The 23,180-nt window shown below is 38.7% G+C and overlaps 1 protein-coding gene across 4 annotated transcripts; it reads right to left on the bottom strand.

Moving 5' to 3' along the window:
• Positions 1-1,405: 1,405 nt before the first annotated feature.
• TLR1 (toll like receptor 1) lies at positions 1,406-20,565 on the bottom strand. 4 transcript variants are annotated; one of them, XM_019808911.2, is made up of 4 exons: positions 19,849-20,565; positions 15,498-15,757; positions 7,425-7,511; positions 1,406-4,012 (listed from the first exon to the last, which is right to left on the bottom strand). In XM_019808911.2, exon 4 carries the CDS (start codon positions 3,943-3,945, stop codon positions 1,561-1,563), a length of 2,385 nt encoding a protein of 794 aa, XP_019664470.2. In that variant the 5' UTR covers positions 3,946-4,012; positions 7,425-7,511; positions 15,498-15,757; positions 19,849-20,565; the 3' UTR covers positions 1,406-1,560. The 4 variants fall into 4 exon arrangements, with proteins under 4 accessions (XP_019664470.2, XP_034527846.1, XP_019664471.2 ...); XM_034671955.1 differs by having other exon boundaries at positions 15,550-15,757; XM_019808912.2 differs by lacking the exon at positions 15,498-15,757.
• Positions 20,566-23,180: the final 2,615 nt, after the last annotated feature.

Here is a 23,180-nt window from a genome sequence, read left to right as displayed (position 1 = left end):
AAGTGAAAAGCCAATCTCAGAGTGAGTAAAACTCAGTCCTACTGGGGACGCACTGAGGAATGGTGTAGAACATAACTCATTTGTTAACCCAAGAATAAAAGAAAACAATATTTATCTAATGGCTCCCTTCCCTTAAGTGGTCAAAGATCTCCTTAGGGGATATCTCTGGCACTTCTGGGTTTGTGCATACACCAGAATGGTTGAACAAGCTTCTATGAACATCACGTGCAGGGGTATTAATGAAGCCACAGGGCATAAAGTGAGAGATACATGGTGCAGTTATGACAAGATGCTATCTGATTATACCTTCCTAGAGCTGGCAGCTAGACTGAAAGGATAGACAGGGGGAAGGACTGATGAGTACAAAATCTGATAAAATGATGTTAGGAAAAAATACCTAATATAGCCCATTCCTTGTACTGTTCCAATCTGCTCATGCCCTGCTCATGTTTAATAGTTCCCAAAGGCAAGACTGCTATGTATAGAAACAGTACACATGGACTATATTCCTCCTTCTGATCAAAAGAGCAAAGTCTTGTGCATGCCAGGTCATGCAACTAGAATCTCAGCAAGATCTCCAGCCACAGAAAACCAGACTCAGAATTTCCATTTGGCCTGAGATGTAATTCAAAAACTCTTGGTTTGGGTTCCCCCAGGTGCAGACCCTGAAACAACTATTCAACTGCAGGTAATTTATTTCAAAGGTGATCCCAGGAAACACCCTTAGAGGAATGAGGATAGGAGATAAGGATAGAAAGGAAGCCAATAAAAAAATATATTTATCAAGCTGTTTCCACCATGGAGAATTAAAATTCCATTCTACTTGGAATTCAGGGATAATGTAAAGCACAGCCCAGATTTATCTCCAAAATGAGTGAGAAATTTGGGTCATTTATCCACCAATTCTCTTCCTGATATTCATTGAGAGCTCCTTGGGTCATTTATCCACCAATTCTCTTCCTGATATTCATTGAGAGCTCCTTCCAAGAGCTCCTTCTCTGGCACTTCTTGGGGCGCCTGATGGTGCAGATGGTTAAGAGTCTAACTGTTGGTTTCAGCTCAGGTCGTGATCTCAGGGTCCTGATCTTAGGGTTGTGAGATTGAGCCCCATGTTGGGCTCCGTGCTTAGCATAAAGTCTGCTTGAATTTCTCTCTCCCTCTGCCCCTCCCGCTTGTGCTCTCTCTCTCTCAAATAAATAAATCTTAAAAAAAAAAAAATCCCCATCACTTCTAAATTGCCCATTGTGTGACCCAAGTAGGTTCTCATGGCCAAGAGAAAACCATCCTGGTAAAGAGTCTGTAGCATTAGCAATAAGTGAATTCAGTCCTAGCAAAAAAAAAAAAAAAAAGATTAATTCCTCATGTGTTAGAAATTAATTACTTAAATCAAAATTATATCATTGCATTAATGTTTGTTACCATTTATAAATAGTGAAATGGAGAGCCTGAAATTACACATTTTTATCTACATCATATATTCAAAATTGCATTTAGATTTGTATTGATGCAGAATAAGTCACTGCTGGAACTTCCAAAAGCAGCAAAGGAATAGTTTTAGATCTATGTGTGATCTATTTTTTTTGCTTGCTCCATCAGTTTAATATTAATAGAAGCTCTTAGGTTAGCCCAAAAAAGTCCATGTTTGCTCTTCTCCTTGGGCCATTCCAAGTAAGTCCTTTGTGCCATGAGATTTTTGAGCTTGTGATAGCTGCTAGGAATGGAATACTGTGGAATAGGTTCCAGCAAGATTAAGATTAAGTTATCAAAAGCTTCATGAAAGAGATTGTGGTGGGCAAAGTAGAGTTCATAATGGCACCACTCACTCTGGATGAAGTTGGGAGACAAAACAAAGATCGACTTATAACTTTTCTCAATGCAGTTTATGATATTTTCCACAATGCTCTTGCCAGGAACAAAGTTTCTCTCATGGAGACAAATCCTTATATCTTCTTTTTCTAGGTTTGGTAGTAATTCACTCTTCACCCAGGCAGAATCATGCCCACTATATGAAATAAAAGCATGGAACTGGAGGGTTCTTTGGAGTTCTTCTAAGGGTGCATTCCTTGCCCTGCGCCGGGTCTGGGTCCACTGATACATCATCCTGAGATACCAGGGCAGATCAAAGTAGATACAGAGGGCAGTCACAATAACAGTCAACCCCAGCACAGTGACCCCAATGGTAACAAGCAGCAGAGTCGTGTTGCAGGATAACTGAGACACGTGGAAGTCCTTCAGTGGGGTTCCCTTATAGTTTTCTGGAGAGTCACACTGATAAGAATCAGGCCAACCTTCTATCACTTCACTTGATACTTGGCCTAGACTTTGGACAAATTCTCTGAGCTCACATGTACATTGGAATGGATTGTTCCCTGCTCTTATGGACCTAATCTTCTGGCAGCTCTGGAAGAAATCAGCTGATGGGTCGGAAATTGAATTAGAGTCAATGATCAGTATAGAAAGGCTGCTAAAAGTACCACAGTCAGGAAGGTGGGCTAAAGAATTGGAAGCAACATTGAGTTCTTGCAAAGCTTCTAGTTTCATGATTGGTTTAGGAATGTTCCTTATTCTGTTATTGTGAAGATCAAGTACCTTGACCTTGGGAGGTAAACATCTGAAAACAGAGTCAGTAAGTATATTTGAAGACATATTTAAACTTAATAAACTTCTAGTCCAAGCACAATTTCCTTCATTTTCATCATACTTTAGAGAATTCTGGCTAATATCCAATTGTTGTAGAGACTTCATCTCCTTGGTCATATTAACTATACTTGCAAGATTTTTTAATTGATTCATTTGTAAATTAAGTGTCTCCAGTTTAGCCAAGGTTCCACAATTTTTAAAAACCAGGTCTGTTAAGAGATTATTAGAAAAATCCAAATACAGAAATGGACTAAGTTGGGATGGGCAAACCATGTGGACCATGTGTGTACCAGACACTGTGACATTTTGGATGTTCATGTTTGAAATGATTTTATAGATATAACTTTGTGACAAACTGAACACATCACTGACAACGTGGTGTATAGATAAGGCCTTCAGTGACGTGTCAGAATAATCAAAATATCTTAAGTTAAGGTAACCTTGTAGTTTTATATTTGAAATTGAGAAATACTCTATGTTTGTATGCCAAACCATTTGGAGGATTGTAATGAAGAAACTCCACGTTGTTTCAATGTTGTTTAAAGTAAGATTTGATAACCTTGAATTCTTTTGAAGTTTTGACAGAACATTTTGGAAATAAGAACATCCATTATCATCTAGGATACATTTGATATTAGATAGTTCCAGACTTATTGCAGTGCTGACTGATACATCCAAAGTAAAACTGAATTCCTTTGTTCTGGGGAAAACAATGTGTAGACTTTCTGTGTTGAGGTTTTGAAGGCTCTTGGGGTCTTCTTTTTCCCCATAAGTGTCTCCTAAGACCAGTAAAACCTTCCTTATATGCAAAGAAGCAATTGGTAGCACACTAGATTTTTGTAAATGTGTGGCACTTAATCCCAGAAATTCTAGTTGAGACATGTTGCCAAACTCCTTGCATATGGGCAGATCATCAAATGCATTAAACGAGAGGTCTAAGTGCTTGAGGTTCACAGTAGGATGGCAAGAAATCTTCCCCAACTCATTGTGGGACAAATCCAAGTATTCCAATTCCTGGTTGAATTTGAAAACACTGATATCAAGAAACTGAATTCTATTATGAGAAACTATCAAAATCCTCAGCTTTGATAGTGATAGGATGTCCGAAGTCTGAAGCTCAGATATATAGTTTTGTGATATATCTAAGATTGTTGTTTTCAAGGATAGGTCTTTGGGAACATGAAAGAGACCTGCTTTTGATCTGTTAACTAGAAATTCACTTTCATTGGACAATTGGATTCTGATCTCAAATATTAACATGAAGATTATGGCAAAATGGAAGATGCTAGAATTAGTTTTCATCATTTTGTAACACTAGACATTCCTAGGCATAGTTGCTATTCTTCAGAGCATCTCGATACAGGTACAGATCCTTAAAAAACAAAACAAAACAAAATAAAACACTTTAAATGACTGTATTAAACCAGGCATGGCTGACATTAAACATTTTTTCTGAGAAACTCATAAAATGAAGCTGCGTTCTTTGGAGTCACATAACTGAAACCAGGGAAATATATGTATCGATAAACAATTATACTACCTCTAATCAAATCACTTTTAATATGGAAGGTGTAATGGGTTGAATTCTGTGGCTCCACCCAAAAGATATACCCACCTTCTAACCCTGTCCTAATCACCAGAAACTGAATTTTACCTAATTTGGAAAAAGGGTCTTTGTAGAGATGATTAGGTTAAGGGTTTTTAGATGAGGGGATCATCCTGGATTATCCAGGTGGTCTTTAAATCCAGTGACAAGTCTTCTTATAAGAAAAAGACTCTTACAACATTCACAAAGATAAACTCTAAATGGATGAAAGACCTCGATGTGAGACAGGAATCCATCAAAATCACAGAGGAGAACATGGCTGTAACCTCTTCGACATTGGCCACAGCAACTGCTTTCAAGACACGTCTCCAAAGGTGAGGGAAACAAAAGCAAAAATGAACTTTTGGGACTTAGAAAGATAAAAGGCTTCTGCAGAGCAAAGGAAACAGTCAACAAAACAGACAACCCACGGAATGGGAGAAGATATTTGGAAATGACACTACAGATGAAGGGCTGGTATCCAAGATCTATAAAGAACTTCTCAAACTCAACAGCCAAAAAACAAATAATCAAGTAAAAAAATGGGCAGAAGATGTGAACAGACACTTTTCCGAAGAAGACATACAAATGGCTAACAGCCACATGAAAAAATGTTCAACATCATTAGCCATCAGAAAAATTCAAATCAAAAACTCATTGAGATACCACCTTATGCCAGTTAGAATGGCAAAAATTGACAAGGCAAGAAACAACAAATGTTGGAGAGGATGTGAAGAAAGGGGCACCCTCTTACACTGTTGGTGGGAATGCAAGTTGGTACAGCCACTTGGGAAAACAGTGTGGATGTTCCTCAAAAAGTTAAAAATAGAGCTACCCTATGACCCAGCAATTGTACTACTGGGTATTTACCCCAAAGATACAGATGTAGTGAAATGAAGGGCCATATGCACCCCTATGTTCATAGCAGCAATGTCCACAATAGCCAAACTGTGGAAGGAGCAGAGATGACCTTCACCAGACAAATGGATAAAGAAGATCTAGTTCATATATAGAATGGAATATTACTCAGCCATCAGAAAGGATGAATACCCACCATTTGCATCGACATGGATAGAACTGGAGGAGATTATGCTAAGTGAAGTAAGTCAAGCACAGAAAGACAATTATCATATGGTTTCACTTATTTGTGGAACATAAGGAATAGCATGGAGGATATTAGGAGAAGGAAGGGAAAACTGAAGGGGGAGAAATCAGAGGAGGATATGAACCTTGAGAAACTATGGACTCCGGGAAACAAACTGAGGGTTTTAGAGGGGAGGGGGTAGGGGGATGGGTTAGCCAGTGATGGGTATTAAGAAGGGCACATATTGGATGGAACACTGGGTGTTATGTGCAAACAATGAATCATGGACCACTACATCAAAAACTAATGATGTACTGTATGGTGACTAACATAACATAATAAAAAAAAAATTTAAGAAAAAGAAAAAGGCAGAGGGTATTTGATGGAGACAACAGAGACACAGAGAAGGCCATCTGAAGAAGGAGGCAGAGATTGGAGGGGATACAGTCACAAACCAAGGAATACTGATAGCTACTGGAAGCTGGAAGAGGTTTTAGGGAGAATCAACACCTTGATTTTAGACTTCTGGTCTCCAGAACCACAAGAGAATAAATTTCTCTTGTTTTTAGCCACCAAGTTTATGGTAACTTGTTACAGCAGCCACAGAAAACTAATACAGATGGTTTTACATATTTATGGGAAGTCCACTGACCCCAACCCTCCCAAGATCATATAGAACTCGAGCTAGGATTCACAGCTGGTGCATTTTCTACCTTTGACATGTACCCCCTCATGGCTTTCTTAAGAGTTCCTTTCCCATGGGGTTGAATTCAGACTCTTCTTGCATTACTTTCTATTACCTGCACATTGTTTCATGCCTAACTTTGGTCTTATTCAAAAGGTAATTAGACCATGGTAAAAGGTCTCTCAGAAAATCCATTTATTCATCCATTTATTTATTCAACCACTATTTATTGATAATCTACTGGCCATGTTTTAGGAACTAGAGATAAAGCAGTGAACAAGATAAAGCCCTAATTCTCAAGGAGCTTATTATCTAGTGGAGAGATGGAAAATAAATAACTAAATGAAATTTCATGTAGTATTAAATATTATAGAGAAAATTTAAGCAGAGGGGCACCTGGCCAGTCCCATCAGTTGAGCATCCAACTCTTGGTTTTAGCTCAGGTTGTGGGATTGAGCCCCACATTGGGCTCTGTGCTGAGCATGGAACCTGCTTAAGAGCCTCTCCCTCTCCTCTCCATCTGCCCTCCCCTCCCCACAACATGCACACGCTATCTCAAAAAAAAAAAAAGAAAAGAAAAATTAAGCAGAGTAAATGAATCAAGAATAATGGTAGGTATGTAACAGTGGTTGGTGGATTTTTTAGATTGATTGGTCAGAGAGGACCTTTCTGAGAAGATGCCATTGTGGTGTAAACCAGAATGGAGTGAATGAGTAATCTATGGGAAGATCTGGGGGGAAAGCATTTCTGAGAAAGAAAAAGGCAAGTGCAAAGGTCCTGAGGTGGCTTATCTGAGGCATAGTAAGATGGTCAGTGTTAGTATGGAGTGAGTGAGGATGAAAGGAAGTAGAACTAAGATTGTACAAGATGCAGATCATTGCAAGGAGTTGGGATTCTAGTCTGAGAGTCAAGAGGGAATGGTGAGCACTAAAGGGTGTCAAGGATAGGAGTAGTTTCCTCCTCTTCAGAAAAATTTTGTTTATCCATTTATCAAATATGTATTTATTCCCTATGAAGTACTAGGCATTATTCTAGGTTATGCTTATTGCACTAGTTATCAACCCACTATAGTCCAGAAACTATTTTGTTATCAAGATTCTAATGACACAGGAGACCAGAGGGTGTTGTGTTGGGATGGACCCTAGAGCATTATCTACACCCCCTATTCTGCCCCACCCAGACCCTTCAGCTGGGACTACATAGCTACAAGGATCTTTCAGGGAACTTATCCAATCTCTTGGAGCTGCATCAGACAGGCAAGCCATCAATATCAGCAAAGAGTCAATTTCCTTTTCACATACCCCTCACATCTCTCAATGGGCACAAAAGGACCTAAATAATTAAAGTCCCAGAAACAACCCTAAGTTGTAAAAATTCCTCAAGGTACACATGCAAACTTATCTAGTATTTGGAGTACTGTTTGGACTTACCCTTTGGAGAGGTATCCAGTGATGCCTTGGTTATCTTGATTTCTTCGAATATATGAGAGGGTCCTTTCATCACCATTCATGTAAACTCTGTGCAAGGAAAGGAACCCAGCCATGAAAATTCATGTTCAAAGGAAAGGTAGCATCCAAAAGACACATGAAAAGATGCTTAACATCACTAATCATCAATGAAATGCAAATCAAAACCACAATGAGATATAACTTTGCACATGTATCAGAATGAGATATCATTTTGCACAAGTGTCTGACATTAGTCAGAATGGCTAACATCTGGCTAACATAAAAGACAAGAAATAAGAAGTGTTGGCGAGGATGTGGAGAAAGAGAGCCTTTGTGCACTGTTGGTGGGAATGTACACTGGTGCAGCTACTGTGGAAAACAGTGTGGAGGTTCCCCCAAAGGATTAAAGATAGAAATACCGTATGATCCAGGGGCACCCGGGTGGTTCATTTGGTTAAGTGTCTGCCTTTGGCTCAGGTCACAATCTCAGGGTCCTGGGATCAAGCCCCACAATGGGCTCCATGCTCAGCGGGGAGTCTGTTTGTTCCTCTGCCCTTTCCCCTGCTTACTCTCTCCCCCCCCCAAATAAATAAATAAAATCTTTTAAAAAAAGAAGAAATACCATATGATCCAGTAATCCCCTACTGGGTATTTACCCAAAGAAAATAAAAACACTATTCTGAAAAGATAAATGCAGCCCTATGTTTATTGCAGCATTATTTACAAGAGCCAAGATATGGAAGCAACTCAAGTGTCTGCTGATAGATGAATGGATAAAGAAGACACACACACACACACGCACGCACACACACACACACACAGTGGAATAGTACTCAGCCATTAAAAAGAATGAGATCTTGCCATTTACAACAACATGGATGGACCTAAAGGATATTATGCTAAGTAAAATAAATCAAACAGAAAAAAATATCATATGTTTTCACTTACATGAAAATCTAAAAAACAAAACAAAGAAAAAAACAGAATCAAAAATACAGAGAACAAGCTGGTGGTTGCCAAAGGGAACGGGGTTGGGAGGATGGGCAAAATAGCTGAAGGGGTATAAGAGATACCAACTTCCAGTTATAAAATAAATAAGTCACTGGGATGAAAAGTACGGCATTAGAACTATAGTCAATAATATTGCAATAACATTTTATGGTGAGAGATGGTAATTGTACTTATAGTTAATACAGCTTATTGTATAGAATTGCTGAATCACTAGGTTGTACACCTGAAATTAATATAACATTGTATGTCAACTATACTTAAAGAATGTCTAAATTAAAAAAAAAAAAGTAAAGGTAGCATTTTTATGACATTGATTATATTTGGCTGAAAGACCCAGAAATTTCCCAATTTTTTCTCTCCAGCTTCCTGAAAGAGCTACTCATACAAGTAAAAATACTTAAGTGAGAATCAAAATTATACTCAATTACTGTCTGGGCCAATGCCTAATCTATTAAACAGAACCAGCTAGTAAAAGCTAGGTCGAAGTAAAAGTGGCGTTGGTTTAAGGTTCAAGTGGGATTTCTTGACTTATTCCTTAGCCTGAATCCAAATCTGGGCATCTTTCTAACTTCTGGCCAACTCTAGGATCGAAGGTAGCAGTGATCAGTGTAATCAGGTGTGGTTCAAGAGAGTGATGAGAGACAAGAAGCCGAGACAGGGCCCCATGCGTGGATGTGCGTGCTTAGCACACAGTGAACCCACCACAAACGAGATGAAAAAGTGGTCCTTGTTTTCTTAGAAACTGCCTGTCTCAAGCACTTAATGAAAACATGGCTTCAGTTTTCTATCTAGTTAAATGAATTGACTTAAATATCCTCTATTTTTCCAGCCTCTGTTTTGTCCTCCCCTTTATAATCATCAATTTAAAGTACTTGGTTTATGAAACCACTTTTATTTCTGTGATTAAGAAGTCAAAGTATTGTACACATGAGGAACTGACTTTTAGGTACTTAGAGGATCTTGAAATTTCATATACCAAACTTGCTAAATCAGCAAATTTTATATATATATATATATATTTTATCAAAGTCCTGATGGCCAGCACTGAATCTCCAAACTATTTTACTACCAAATAAAATGATTATTTGCTAACTTGATTAGTAAAAGGAAGATTTAATTCAAAAGTATGAAAGTATCTCTAGGTGTGTTTATGTCAATATTAATGATTATGATAGATTTGGCTTCACTTTCTGTAATACAATACATCAGTACATTTGAGTTGTCTTTAGAGAGTTTGGCATAATCAAATCAGGACTTTGCCTTGACTTCATGGATAAAATCCAGACAGTAAACCTGGCTTATTAAGTTCAGTACCACGAATAGTAATTGCAAGTCTTCTCTACACAAGGACAACTAGCTATTAGGTTGAAAGGATCAGAACCAGTTCAAGAGCATTTTGGCTTTATTTCCTATGTGGTTTTGTAAACTTTTGCTTTTTATTGTAAAGATGTACTTACTTTCAATTCTTTTGATCAAATTGGGTGTAGCCTGGGAAGCACTTTCAAAATCTACAGTTGCACCTGACTAGTAGCACCCAGAATATTGAGGAAACGGGAAAGAATATCTAGTGGGAACAGCCCAGAGAAAAAATTAAAATCAACCTGCCCATGAAAACAGAGGGCTTGTTTGACAGCACTGCCTCCAGGAGTAATTTACCTGCACCCCCATCTTCCTACACCCCCATCTTCTTCAGCATTCTTGCTGCAAAGGAAGAAATGGGAGCGATGGGTTGAGGACCAGTGCCACCTGAGACCCACAGCTAGCAGCTCTGTAAGAAAACTATGAGATGTTTGCGATCCAAAAATTCACCTCCCGACTCAAATTCAGCTCCTGAAAGCAAGCCATGCATGAGATGAGGTGGCATCCAAAGAAAAACAAATACACCCAAAGAAAAACAAACAAATACACACCAAAAAACCAAACCAAACAGACAAACAAACAAAACCCTTCCTCCGAGTTAGGATGAGAAGCTGATAAACAAATGCTAGTTCAAACCACAGTAAGCCCATGTCAGAAATAATATATTTAGAAAAACACCCCAAACCCACAGTATCTCTTAATCATAGAGACTTTTGAGATTTTTGTGTGCAATAACTAGTTAAACCATTATTTTCTTTTATAGAATAGAAAAAAATGCCGCTTACCAACACAACCTGCCCGTCTGTCGCGTTGGCAGTCTGTAGGAAATTTAAGTACTTCCTCAAACATTTATTTCACTAGTAACTACATTTAAATGTCGGGGGGTGGAGAGAAAAGCTCTTTTATGCCATCTACTGAATCCCACTGAAATTACATAGTAAGTATAAACCTATTTTCTTCTATTCAGAAGAAAATTCTAGAAACCTATTTCTTCTATGTAGAATAGGGTCTGGTGGATCGACTGATGGACATGTATTTAAATAGAATTTTTGTGGCTCTCTATTTCACTATAGTCAGCTCACTCTTGCCTACTAATGAAGTGAAGGAGGTGGTATTAATACACCACAGATGATTACTGACTGAATTAAAAATTCATATGGTTGCAGCTGTGTTGATCAAGGTAGTACAAGTCTGGGTGTATCTCACGTGCTTTGCTTTTCATCTTGACTCGTGATCAGTCCATTAAAAGTAATTGAGAGAGGAAAGAGGAAGGGTTCAAGATCAAAGTTCTGCTAAAACTCATAAAGAGGGAAGATCATTCATGTGCTGATATAGAATGGATGCTAATCATGTCTTTTTCTTTGACAAATTGGTTTTCAGAGAAAATCTGGTGCTCAAATTTTTTCCATTGATGTTTTGAAACTTTCTTCAAAAAGGGATTTTTCAAAACTCTACGTGAGAAACGTTCTATCTAACAATCTCTTTTGTCCGATAAAGTCTAAAACATCTCCTTTGGGTTAGTTATCTGCACACCCCAGGAATCCATTCTGACAGCTCCACTCTTTTAAAATAACAAAGGCAACAATAACAACAGATGGGCAAACAAAGCTAAGAAATGCCCACTGTCTGCCTCAGAACTTGTCCCCAACCTAGGACTCCATGATGTGCCGTCATAGACTAGATACAATTTTTTGCTGTAATCAGCTTTTTCTTCCACAATGAGCAAGGCCAACTTCCCTCTCTCTGTTACTCTCTCTGTGTTTCCCCCTAACCCCTCACAATATAATAGGGGAAATGTGTCTATAAATATATTTCTGAAACTGAAAGAATGAACCTCCTTCACCTCCATGTTAACCATTTCTTCCCTCAGATCCCTAACAGGAAATGAGGGCCTTCTTTGACTAAAAATTCAGCTTCTGGCTCCCAAAGGTATTTGACTTTGTGAACCAAGTCTAGGGAGGAGGCATTTGAGCATTCTAGAGTCCTGTGCTTCCCTTCAAACTCCTCCCCACCACTGAGTTGCCCACCTGCCTTTCTTTCCTCCTTATCGTCATTGGATGAACACACACTTATAATCATGTCTACTTGTAATCATGCATGGATCCACATGTTCTTAAAAAAAACTTTAATTCTCAGAAAATATGGTTTCTTTGTAAAATTTAAATATTTCATTTGACCTAATAGGTCCAAAATATTACTTCAACAAGCAATCAACATAAAACATTACTAATGAGATATTTTATATGTGCTTTATTCTAAGTCTTCAAAATCCAGTGTGTGTCTTACACCTACAGCACATCTCATTTGGGCTACCTACAGTTCAGGTGCTCAATGGACACATTGGGCTGGTGGCTACCATATGGGAGAGCCCAGGTCTGGATGGAGTTACCACAGCCATGCAAATGAGGACAAGCCTAAGTCTAGTCGATAGGAGCCCAGAGAATGAACTCCAAGTAGAGCTTCCATATCTTAGACTCTGGGCACTCCTCACCTACTCTCAACAGCAGTTTCTGCCCACCCATACCCAGGCATTTCTTTTTGGATCTAGGGCATTGTAAATATCCTGCCAATAAGTTATGACCTGTAGTTGTTTTCTTCTTTTTTTAACAAAAGATTTATTGAGATATAATTCACATACCATAAAAAAAGTTCACCCATTTAAAGTATATAATTCAATGGCTTTAAGTAATTCATAGAATTATGCAACCATCACCACAATCAATTTAGAACACTTCGACACCCTAAAGAGATACACCATACCCCTTCTCTGTCACTCTCCACTCCTGCATAGGCCCCAGCCTTAGAAAACCATGATACATTGTACCCTATAGATTTCCCTGTTTTGGACATTTCATGTAAATGGAATCTATATATGTTTCTTTGTAATTGGTTTCTTTCACTTAGCTTGATGTTTTCAAGATTTATTCATGTTAGGCTGGTATCAGTGTTTTATTTTTTTATTGCTAAATAATTTTCTATTGTATGGATAGCCCACATTTTATTACCTATTTGTCAGTTGATGGACAATTGGGTTGCTTGCACTTAATGGCTTTTATGAATAATGCTGTGAACATTTGTGTACAGGTTTTTCTATAGACATATTTTCTCTTGGGTATATACCTAGGGGTGGAATTGCTGCATCATATAGTAACTATGTTTATCCTTTTGGAAAGTTCTAGGCTGTATCCAAAGCAGCTTCACCATTTTAAGTTCCTAGCAGCAGTGTGTAAGTCTTCTAATTTCCCCACATCCTTGCTACCACTTGTTATTACCTGACTTTTATTATAGCCTTCTTAGTGGGAATGAGGTGGTATCTCATTATGGTTTTATTTTGCATATCCCTGATGCCTAAGGATATGCAGCATCTTTTCATGTGCAGACTGGTCTCTTGTATATCTCCTCTGCAACCTTCCTGAACTTGTTTATTAGTTCTCATTAGTTTTTTAGCAGATTCCTAAATATTTTCTACAAACAAGATCATGTCATCTGCAAAATATCATCTTTCTTTCCAATATGGATGCCTTTTATAACATTGTCTTGCCTAATTGTCATGGCTAGCATTTCCAGGACAGTGTTGAATAGAAGTGGTGAGACCAGATATCCTCATCTCGTTCCTGATGTTAAGGGGAAAGCTTTGAGTATTTCACCATTAAGGATGATGTTAGCTGTGAATGTTTCACTGATGCTTTTTACCAGGTTGAAAAAGTTTCCATCTAGTCCTTGTTTGTTGAGTGCTTTAATCAGAAAGGGGTAGAGAGTATGGTTTCTTAATCAATAATGAAGAGGACAAGGCTATGACCACAGTGCCTTACTTTGGGGGGTGCCTCTGTTTCCTTCCTGCCCTCCCTACTTTTCTTACACCACCATTCTTCCTGACCCTAGTGCTCAAATTGTGTCTCATCAGGCTCGCTGGGATTGAAAAATGGTATCACTTGGACATTTGCCTTAAAATTAATTCTGCCTTAATTACTGAAAGTTTTCCAGCCAAAGTTTTGAAACTACACCTGAGTAAATTGTAGGCCAAGGCCACCTTTGTCTCCAGCTATTTACTGATGGGAAGTTCCCTCTTTCAGTTTCATAAAATTTCAGCAAGCACCTTTGTACACAGTTTTGGTTGGAGTTTTTTACTGTTGTCTTAGGATAAACTTTTGAAAGGAATGAATAGGTTAAAGGTTATGGACAACGTTATGTGCTTGATGCATAACTGCCAAAGTGCTCTCCATTAAGTTTGAGCAGATTTTCCTGCCCCCAAGGGTGTCAGAATACTCACTCTCTACATTCTCCACAAAAGTAGCATTTTGGAGACAATTTCATATATGAAGAGTGGTATCTTGCTATTGTTTCATTTTTATTTTCTCTTATTATAAATGTCTCAGATGGTGTTTCATGTTTATTGCCAATTTTTTATCTTTTAGTGAATTACCTATTCACATCATTTGCCCATTTCTCTATCAGGGTTATGTTTTTTACTATTTAATTATACATTCTCTTTTATGTTACTGACACTAACTCTGTCAAACTTTTTGCAAACATCTTTCCCCATTGTTTCCTTTTCACTTCATGATCTTTCAAATCAGTAAATACATACATTTTTATATAAACAAGTAAGTTGACTTTTTCTTTGCTATCACTATCATTCAGTTGTGTCCTGGTAAACCAAATTACTCACCATCACCACCACCCCCCAAAAAAGCCCAATCTGTAGCACTTGCCAATATCTGCCCTGCAAATATTTCCACAGTAGTTGATTTCTAGCTGCCAACTGACTTGCTTGCAAAATTCCTGAATATTTAACAGTTGGCTCTCACAGTCTATACAAACTCCAGCAGACCACTGCTACATTGCTTTTAGGTTTAGAAAATTCTTCTCTATAACAAGGTCAAACAAATATATGTGTATGTGTTCTTCTCAAGCATAATTTTTTATTATCTAAGTAATACATGTTTACTGAAAAGAAACCAGAATATATAAATCAATAAAAAGAAAAAATTTAAATCAGCAATAATCTCACCATATAGATACACCAGCATCATTTTTGTAGCAACCATGCAGACTTTATGTAAATGAACATGATTTAGTCTCTTGATGCCTGCTCCCAAACTGTTGTCCAGAAAGTTTGTACCACTTTATAAACGCACACACACACACATACACACACACTCAGATGGCATTAGACTATGTATGCTGTTTTGTTATCTGCTTTTCTTAATTTATAACACATCATAAATATCTTTTCATGTCAGTAAATATCTATCTACTGATGTGATGTGGGTCGGGAGTAAATGGTCAAGAAAGAATTCTTGAGATGTTTTTGGTGCAAAAGGTGTTTTTATTACAGCACAGGGACAGGATCCTGTGGGCAGGAAGAGCTGCATTGGGATCGTGAGGAAGGATTGATTAGATGCCTTTAAATTTGGGGGAGTAAAGAAAGAGGAAGTTTCCAAAAGGATTTTCATATGTTAAAGAAGACTTACTAGAATACTGGAGATCTGGCTATTGTCATGCTGAGGTTGCATTTTGCCTCTAGCAAAGCATTAACCTTAAGGCAGCCTTGAGTTCCTTGAGGAATATTATACTCTGCCTGTCTCAGGTATTTATCAATGGGCTGCAAGTTGTAAGGAAATGTAATTTTATCTGTATTTCTTTTGCCTTTGTTCCCCTTAACATCAGACATGCCTGCAATACCTGTATACTTGGGTGAATTCCTCTTCACCCAAATATCCTGAAGTTCCTGTACCTGCCAGGAAGTGACACTCTCTTCTCACTTGATAAGGCTGCTGAGACCTCTGTAGGCAGTGTCCAAGGGGCTCTATTGTCTTCATGCTTCATAAAGTCAGTCTTACTTCCTTAAGGCTGTATGGTTATATCTGATCTATGCATGTTTCTCTCAAATATGACATTCCAGTCAAAGCCTTAGTAAAATAACCAATGTTTCCGATGGTGTCCTGTTACAAAGAGAATAGATTTTTATTGAACTTAGGCAAATAATTGTAATTGCCATGAAAGAAAGAACACTCACTGAGAGTTTTGCATCCCAGGGTTCAGGTAGAGAGAAGAGTTAAATGCTTCAATGTGTTCACAAAGGAATATTTTGTCATATTTCTGTATATCATGGATATCTTAGAGAAAGTGTCCTTAGTCTAGAAGAGCAAACATTAATGAACCAACAATGTTTCAAACAAGAGTCACAAAAACTATAATCCTCTTCCTCAATTTATTTAGTCCCATGTTACTAATTCATGTTCAGTTTGAATGCAGCTTTTTTTAGTTAGTTTTGGAAATTCTTACCCATCTTAGTTTTATGATTTTAAAGATGTCAAAAACCTAAATTTCTGAATCTCCTTGAAGATGAAACACATTTTGAAAGAGAATAAGAACAGTAACTATAAATGACAAGAGCTCAAAAATGGACATGGTGAAAGATCTGGTAGGATAGTTCATTATAATATAGCTGATAAGGAAATCCAGTTATTTTTGTGACACATAACACTTCAATAATCAGAATATCAATAATGGCCTTATACCAAAACCTGTTAAAACTTCAGGAATTTCATATAATCTCTAGAATAACTATAGCATTTACCCAAACAACATAACCTAAGGTTTATCATTATTTAACGGTGCTTCTGAAATAACCTAATATACCAAATAAAAAGGCCTAATTAGTCAAAAAGATTTCATTTACAATTCAATCTTGGGGAAGTTTGTTTAAAATCTCAGAAAGTTATAAAGCACATGCCTAAATAGGATTACAGATCTTTACAAAACTTGAAACTTAATTATTTATTTAACTCCGGTGGCAATAAAAGATTCCAAAGGCAAATACGTAGAGTTATATAGTTGTTAGCAAAATTTAGCTCTATTAATATTGAGAAGTTTTAGCCATCTTAAGTAATCAAAGACCTGATAAAGACAAAGCATAAAAGTTTTGGTTTTCCAGGCAGACAAAAGAGAAAAAACTTTATTTACATTTTCTTTTCTTTAGGTTTTTTTTTTTAAAGATTTTATCTATTTGAGAGAGAGAGAGGGAGAGCACAGAGGGAGAGTGAGAAGGAGAAGCAGGCTCCCTGCCTCCCCGCAAGCAGAGAGCCTGATGTGGGACTTGATCCCAGGACCTTGAGATCATGACCTGAGCTGAAGGCAGACATTTAACTGACTGAGCCACCCAGGTGCCCTATTTACATTTTCTTATCACGAGCAGACCAACAATCCAAGAAAACTTTGTCTTTTTAACAGAGAGTCAATCTTATATAACAGTGTACGTTTTTAAAAAGGTTTTATTTATTTATTTACTTACTTACAGGAAGAGCACGCCTGCAAGCAGGGGTAGGGGCAGAGGGGGAGAGAGAATCTCTAGCAGATTCTGTGCTGAGCGCAGAGCCTGACACAGGACTCGATCCCACAACCCCAAGATCATGACCAGAGCTGAAATCAAGAGTTGGACACTTAACTGACTGAGCCACCCAGGCTCCTCAGTACACTGGTGTACTTTTAAAATCTATTCATTTCAACCTCAGTCCTGACCACACATAAAATTCCTTTCCAAATATTTCCCTTCATAAACCTTCTACAACTTCCTTTTTCATTCAGATTTTGTCCTAAGCCTTTTCTGTGCAAACAACCAGTCTCGTTTTAGGACAAAATTACTTTCATCTGAATAAAATGTATTCCTATTCCTTATATCTTTCTCATATATCTCCTATTTTCCTACATACAGAGTTGCTTTCCTTATTTCCATCAGTCTTAATTACGTTTAGCAGAATTTCAACTCTTAGAAACCTAGGTTTCCAGGGAAAATTAAGTAGTAACCAATTGTGAACTGTCTGTTACACCAGGAGATTTTAGATTTGAAATTCATGAGTAGATTTCATAATTTTTTAAAAACATGTGTTTCCATAGTGCAATCTTTTAATAAAGCACAAAGCATGTTGACCAACAGATCCAAGTATCCTCAGCTTTTCTGCAATAAGAAGCCAAAAATACAAACCTACATTCTGTAATCAATGCTCTTTAGTGTTTTATCTTATTTGGAAAAGACTTAAATGTCCAACAAATTCAATCCAATTCATCATCCAGGCAAAACTTTAAAGTTTCAGTTACCAATGACTTTGAAAGCTATCTTAACAATTACCCATGAAAACTTTGAGACAAAAATTAAGCATCATTTTAAATCATCTTTTTGCTGACAAATTGTAACAGAGATAATAGGAGCTTACTTGACTTTAGTAAACCTTGGTAGAATAAATTTTATATTTAATGCTGATAATTCTAAAGATAGATCTATCTTAATTAAACTTAACAAACTTAAATTAATTTAAATACTGAATAAGTCCCACCTTTAAAGTCAATCCACTTAAAAGCCAATCAATTTGTTCCCCATTGTCAATTTTTAGCTGGGGCACGAGTGGGGTAATCTGAAGTGGGTGATATAAGTCCAACGGGGTGCTCTTTGCTCCTTGATAGCAAGGGTAGGAAGAAGAGCCAGTGGTGTTGGAGGCACCCAGGATGGTACAGGAAGCAGTTATGCAAGGCCCACCCAAGCTGGTGCAGAAACAGGAGGGCAGGGGAAGGCAGAAGAGTGAGGTGCTGCCAGCAAGGCTGGAGGCAGATAAAAGCTCAGAGGGCAGAGAAAGTGGACTCCTGGTCCTAAAGCTCATCAGCTTGGACAGATGAAAAGACATGTTTTCCTTTTACCAACAAATGAAAATAGGCAGTCCACACCAGGCCAGAGAAGACAGGGGACTTCCCTGAAACTAAAGGAGTTTGGCAGCTGCTTGAGAATATTCCTTAAAGTCCCTGTTCGGAGGTAGACTAGCCAGAGACAGTTGGCTCCAATTATCACAGCATTTTACCCAGGAAATGAATGAGGGAGAAGCCCCCACATACAAGAGTAACCTGGGTCTATTAGGAGGTGGAACAGTGAGACAGTCAGTGTCCCCTTTGTTAGGGATCACCTGTGATTCCTCCAACAACTTGGGTTTATTAGGAAGAGGGAGGCCTATTTAGATGATCATCATCCAATATATTGGGAGGGGACTCATTATCCTGGTTAGTGGCCAAACACATTCTGCAAGAGGCCCTTAGGTCAGGGTCCTGATTTAGGGTCATGCAGACCTAGACATAGGATACTTCATTTCATTTGCCCTCTTTCCTGCAGAAGGATCTAAGGGATAGATCATATTGAAGTTTAATGTCCCATTAATGGACCATTTTTCCCTATCTCCTAAGAAGTACTAGGGCCATGCAGTGTTAGGGAAGGACCATTACCAAGAAAATCCCCCAAGACTCCCAGGTGGTGTCCCGCACAAGATATGTCGGAGGTTCCCAGTGTAAAAACTACTGAAACACTGCCTTGTCTTGTAGGAAAGATGCTGGCCTTCCCCCCACTTATCCATTGTATCCTAGGCTACAAATGGGTGCCAGTGAATGGACTGAAGAAAAACCCACCATTTTAACCCATGGAAATCACTCGAAAAACTTTACAAGGAGAAATTACCCAACATTGTGATGTAAATAGTACGGGACATTGAGGGAAAAAAGATAGAAATCTGTCATGGTCTAAGCAACATTTCAACATATGTAGTTTTTCCAGCTGACTTCCCAAGGTAATGGTCCCTGGCTGGGTTTTAATTCAGTCTGGTACAGATTTTGGCCAGTTCCTAGCAGAGGTCTTGTAGCCAGAGTGGCTAGGCCAGAGATGTGGAGGAATCACATTAGACCAGTGAGGAGGAAACCACACACGGGAGCCTTAAGGTTGGCAGCCATCCTTGTGACTTAGGTGGCTGTTCATGCCCAAGAAAGACAACTTTGTGTAACAGTAAGAATAAAGAGAGGGCATCAAGTTTCTGAGTCTTATTACCATTCTGGCCAGAGTACTAGCTACCAGGTGAAAGGCAGGCTTTTTTTCCTTCCCATGGAATAGCCACAGGCTAGAGGGTTGCAGCCTAAGCAATCAACATGAAAGTGTTCCAATAAGAGCATACCCCTTAAAAAGCTGCCCAAATGAAAATAAAGAAAAAGAAGAGGAACTACTCACCAAGTTTGCACCAAGGCTTGGAGTACAGATGAGAAGACTCAGGCCCCACGTTGGGCACCAAAATGATGTGATGTGGGCCAGCAGCAAACAGTCAAGAAAGCATTCTTGAGATGTTCTGGTGCAAAATGTGTTTTTATTAAAGCACAAGGACAGGACCTGTGGGCAGGAAGAACTGCACTGGGATTGTGATGAAGGACTGATTAGATATTTTTAAGGTGGGGGGTTAAAAAAAAGAATTCTCTTCCCCTCCTTCTGTCCCTCCCCCCACTTATGTGTGCATTCACTTGCTCTGTGTCTCTCTCAAATAAATAAGTAAACCTTAAAAAAAAAAAAAGGATATACTCCATGAAGTAGACTTTCTTCACCAATTGACATAAATCTGTGCCATTATTCTCTGCTTTTTCTTCTGCCACTATGAATGATATATCTTTTTAATGATTATTTAATCCAAATTTAGGATGGAATTTTAAGTTGCTCATCTGCTATGTAATTCAGTAGCCCACCAACAATTTCAAGTTCCCTTACAATCTGTTGGTTCTACTGATTACATAATAGGGTGTTAACTGGAATTTTCCCTATAACTTGGATCCAAAACTGAAGACAGGAAAATGTTACATACCACATGTTCTTTTTTTTTTTTCGGATTTTATTTTATTTTTTTATTTTTATTTTAATTTTTTAAATTATATTACGTTAGTCACCACACAGTACATCCCCGGTTTCCGATGTAAAGTTCGATGATTCATTAGTTGCGTATAACACCCAGTGCATCATGGAATATGTGCCTTCCTTACTACCCATGACCAGTCTGTCCCATTCCCCCACCCCCCTCCCCTCTGAAGCCCTCAGTTTGTTTCTCAGAGTCCATAGTCTCTCATGCTTCATTCTCCCTTCTGATTACCCCTCCTTTCTTTATCCCTTTCTTCCCCTACTGATCTTCCTAGTTCTTATGTTCCATAGATGAGAGAAATCATATGATAATTGGTCTTTCTCTGCTTGACTTATTTCACTTAGCATTATCTCCTCCAGTGCCGTCCATGTTGCAGCAAATGTTCAGAATTCATTCTTTCTGATAGCTGAGTAATATTCCATTGTATATATGGACCACAGCTTCTTAATCCAGTCATCTGTTGAAGGGCATCTCGGTTCCTTCCACGATTTGGCTATTGTGGACAATGCTGCTATGAACATTGGGGTGCATATGGCCCTTCTCTTTACTACGTCTGTATCTTTGGGGTAAACACCCAGTAGTGCAATGGCTGGGTCATAGGGTAGTTCAATTTTTAACTTTTTAAGGGACCTCCACACTGTTTTCCAGAGTGGCTGTACCAACTTGCATTCCCACCAACAATGTAGGAGGGATCCCCTTTCTCCACATCCTCTCCAACAATTGTTGTTTCTTGCCTTGTCTATCTTTGCCATTCTAACTGGCGTAAGGTGGTATCTCAGTGTGGTTTTGATTTGAATTTCCCTGATGGCTAATGATTTTGAACATTTTTTCATGTGTCTGTTAGCCATTTGTATGTCTTTATTGGAAAAGTGTCTGTTCATATCTTCTGCCCATTTTTTGATTTGTTTATTTGTTTCTCGCATATGGAGTTTAAGAAGTTATTTGTAGATCTTAGATACCAGTCTTTTATCTGTAGTGTCATTTGCAAATATATTCTCCCATTCCGTAGGCTGCCTCTTAGTTTTTTTTGACTGTTTCCTTGGCTGTGCAGAAGCTTTTTATCTTGATGAAGTCCCATAAGTTCATTATCTTTTGTTTCTCTTGCCTTTGGAGATGTGTCATGAAAAAGGTTGCTTTGGCCGATGTCATATAGGTTGCTGCCTTACATACCACATGTTCTTAAGAGGGCTGCCAACAGCTGGGGCCAACCACCTTCCTCAGGGCATTCTAAAAAGCAGTTGAACCAGACACTAGCCATAACCACCATTACCTCACCCTCATGGAAAACAGAGCCAACTGGCAAGTTTGAGCTCTTGAATGACTTTCTGGGGTAGACAGTGCTACCTTTCCTAGACCTCCTGACTATACTTGACTTACATTTAAGAAAGAAAGAAATTTCTATTTTATTTTAGCGCCTGTGTTTGAGGTCTCCTCATTCCGTACCTTAACCAACACAATTATAGAAAAGGACATATGCCTCCCTACCCCTCACCCCTGGTCCCTACATCAGGTCTGGAAGAGGGAGTGGCAAGAAGTATGTATCTCAGGTAGACCATGTCTGCCTCTCATTTATATGCCAAGATTGAGCTATAAGCTCTGTCTATGATATGGAGAAAGGAGAGGAGCTTTAGATGGAGACAGAGATTAAAATTTTAAAACTAGACTGCAATATTAATACCTCAAAAGGACTAGAGAGCTATGAAGTCTGCTCATCACTAAGGAATGAGAAGGGGAGAATTTCAGAATCCAGTTGACTGAATGGGGAAAAATAAAAACTACATATTTACATATGGCTCTCTTGAGATTTCTCATAAACTATAATTAAAAACCTCTAGAAAGGTTTCTGGGGATGAGCAGAAAACAAGGGGCGGTTGGTTCTTTTTCTCCTGGAGCTTATATTTTAGTGGACAGAAACAGAAAACAAGTAAACAAGATAATTTAGAGGGTGATGTGTGCTGTAAAGGAAACCAAAGGGAGTATTGCACCAGAGTGACTGGGACGAATGCTTCCGTAGGTTGGGAATTACAGGCAGTCTCTCTGAGGAGGTGACATTTAAGCTGAGATGTGAATGGCCAGAACAAGGTAGGCATATTCTGAGGAAAGAATAATCTCAACAGAGAGAGTAGCAAGTGCCAGGAGCAGAGGTGACAGAGGGGACAGAGGTGGGAATCAATGTGGCACATGGGGGAAGAGCCAGAGGAAGCTGTAGCTGGAGTGTGGTGGGCAAGGGGAGAGAGGAAAAAGATGCACAGGTAAGTTCAGAGTGGGAGGAAGGGAGACCATAATGACAGGTCATGAGGGGCTTGGCTTTTGTTCTAACTGTAAGCGGAGGTCGGAGGTCGTTAGAAGGTTTTAAGCAGGGCAGTAGCTTGATATAACTCACACTTTAAAAACACTCCCTCCGATTGCTGTTTGGAGAATATGTGAGGAAACAGTAAAAGCAAGGAGGCCAGTTAAGAGGCCAGAGGTTGTACAAGTGACAGGTATTGGTGGCTGTCAGGATGGCAGGGGTTGCAGAATGGACTATACACACTCTCCTCTCATAATAGGCGTACACAGGAAAATGTCAAAGGCTACACCCCTGCCTGTGGGGCATTAATGTCTGTATTCATGAGGGTGCAGATGAGGGTGCTGGGTCAAAAGATCCCAAACATATTTGGTT

This window comes from Ailuropoda melanoleuca, chromosome 11 (genome assembly GCF_002007445.2).
Source record: "Ailuropoda melanoleuca isolate Jingjing chromosome 11, ASM200744v2, whole genome shotgun sequence".
Taxonomy (NCBI): Eukaryota; Metazoa; Chordata; class Mammalia; order Carnivora; family Ursidae; genus Ailuropoda; species Ailuropoda melanoleuca.
Note: the sequence above shows the minus strand (reverse complement) of the source record. Positions and strands in the feature narration are given on the sequence as shown.

Coding starts and splice junctions, on each gene's coding strand:
- TLR1 (XM_019808911.2), bottom strand. CDS start 3,945: ATGATGAAAACTAATTCTAGCATCTTCCATTTTGCCATAATCTTCATG.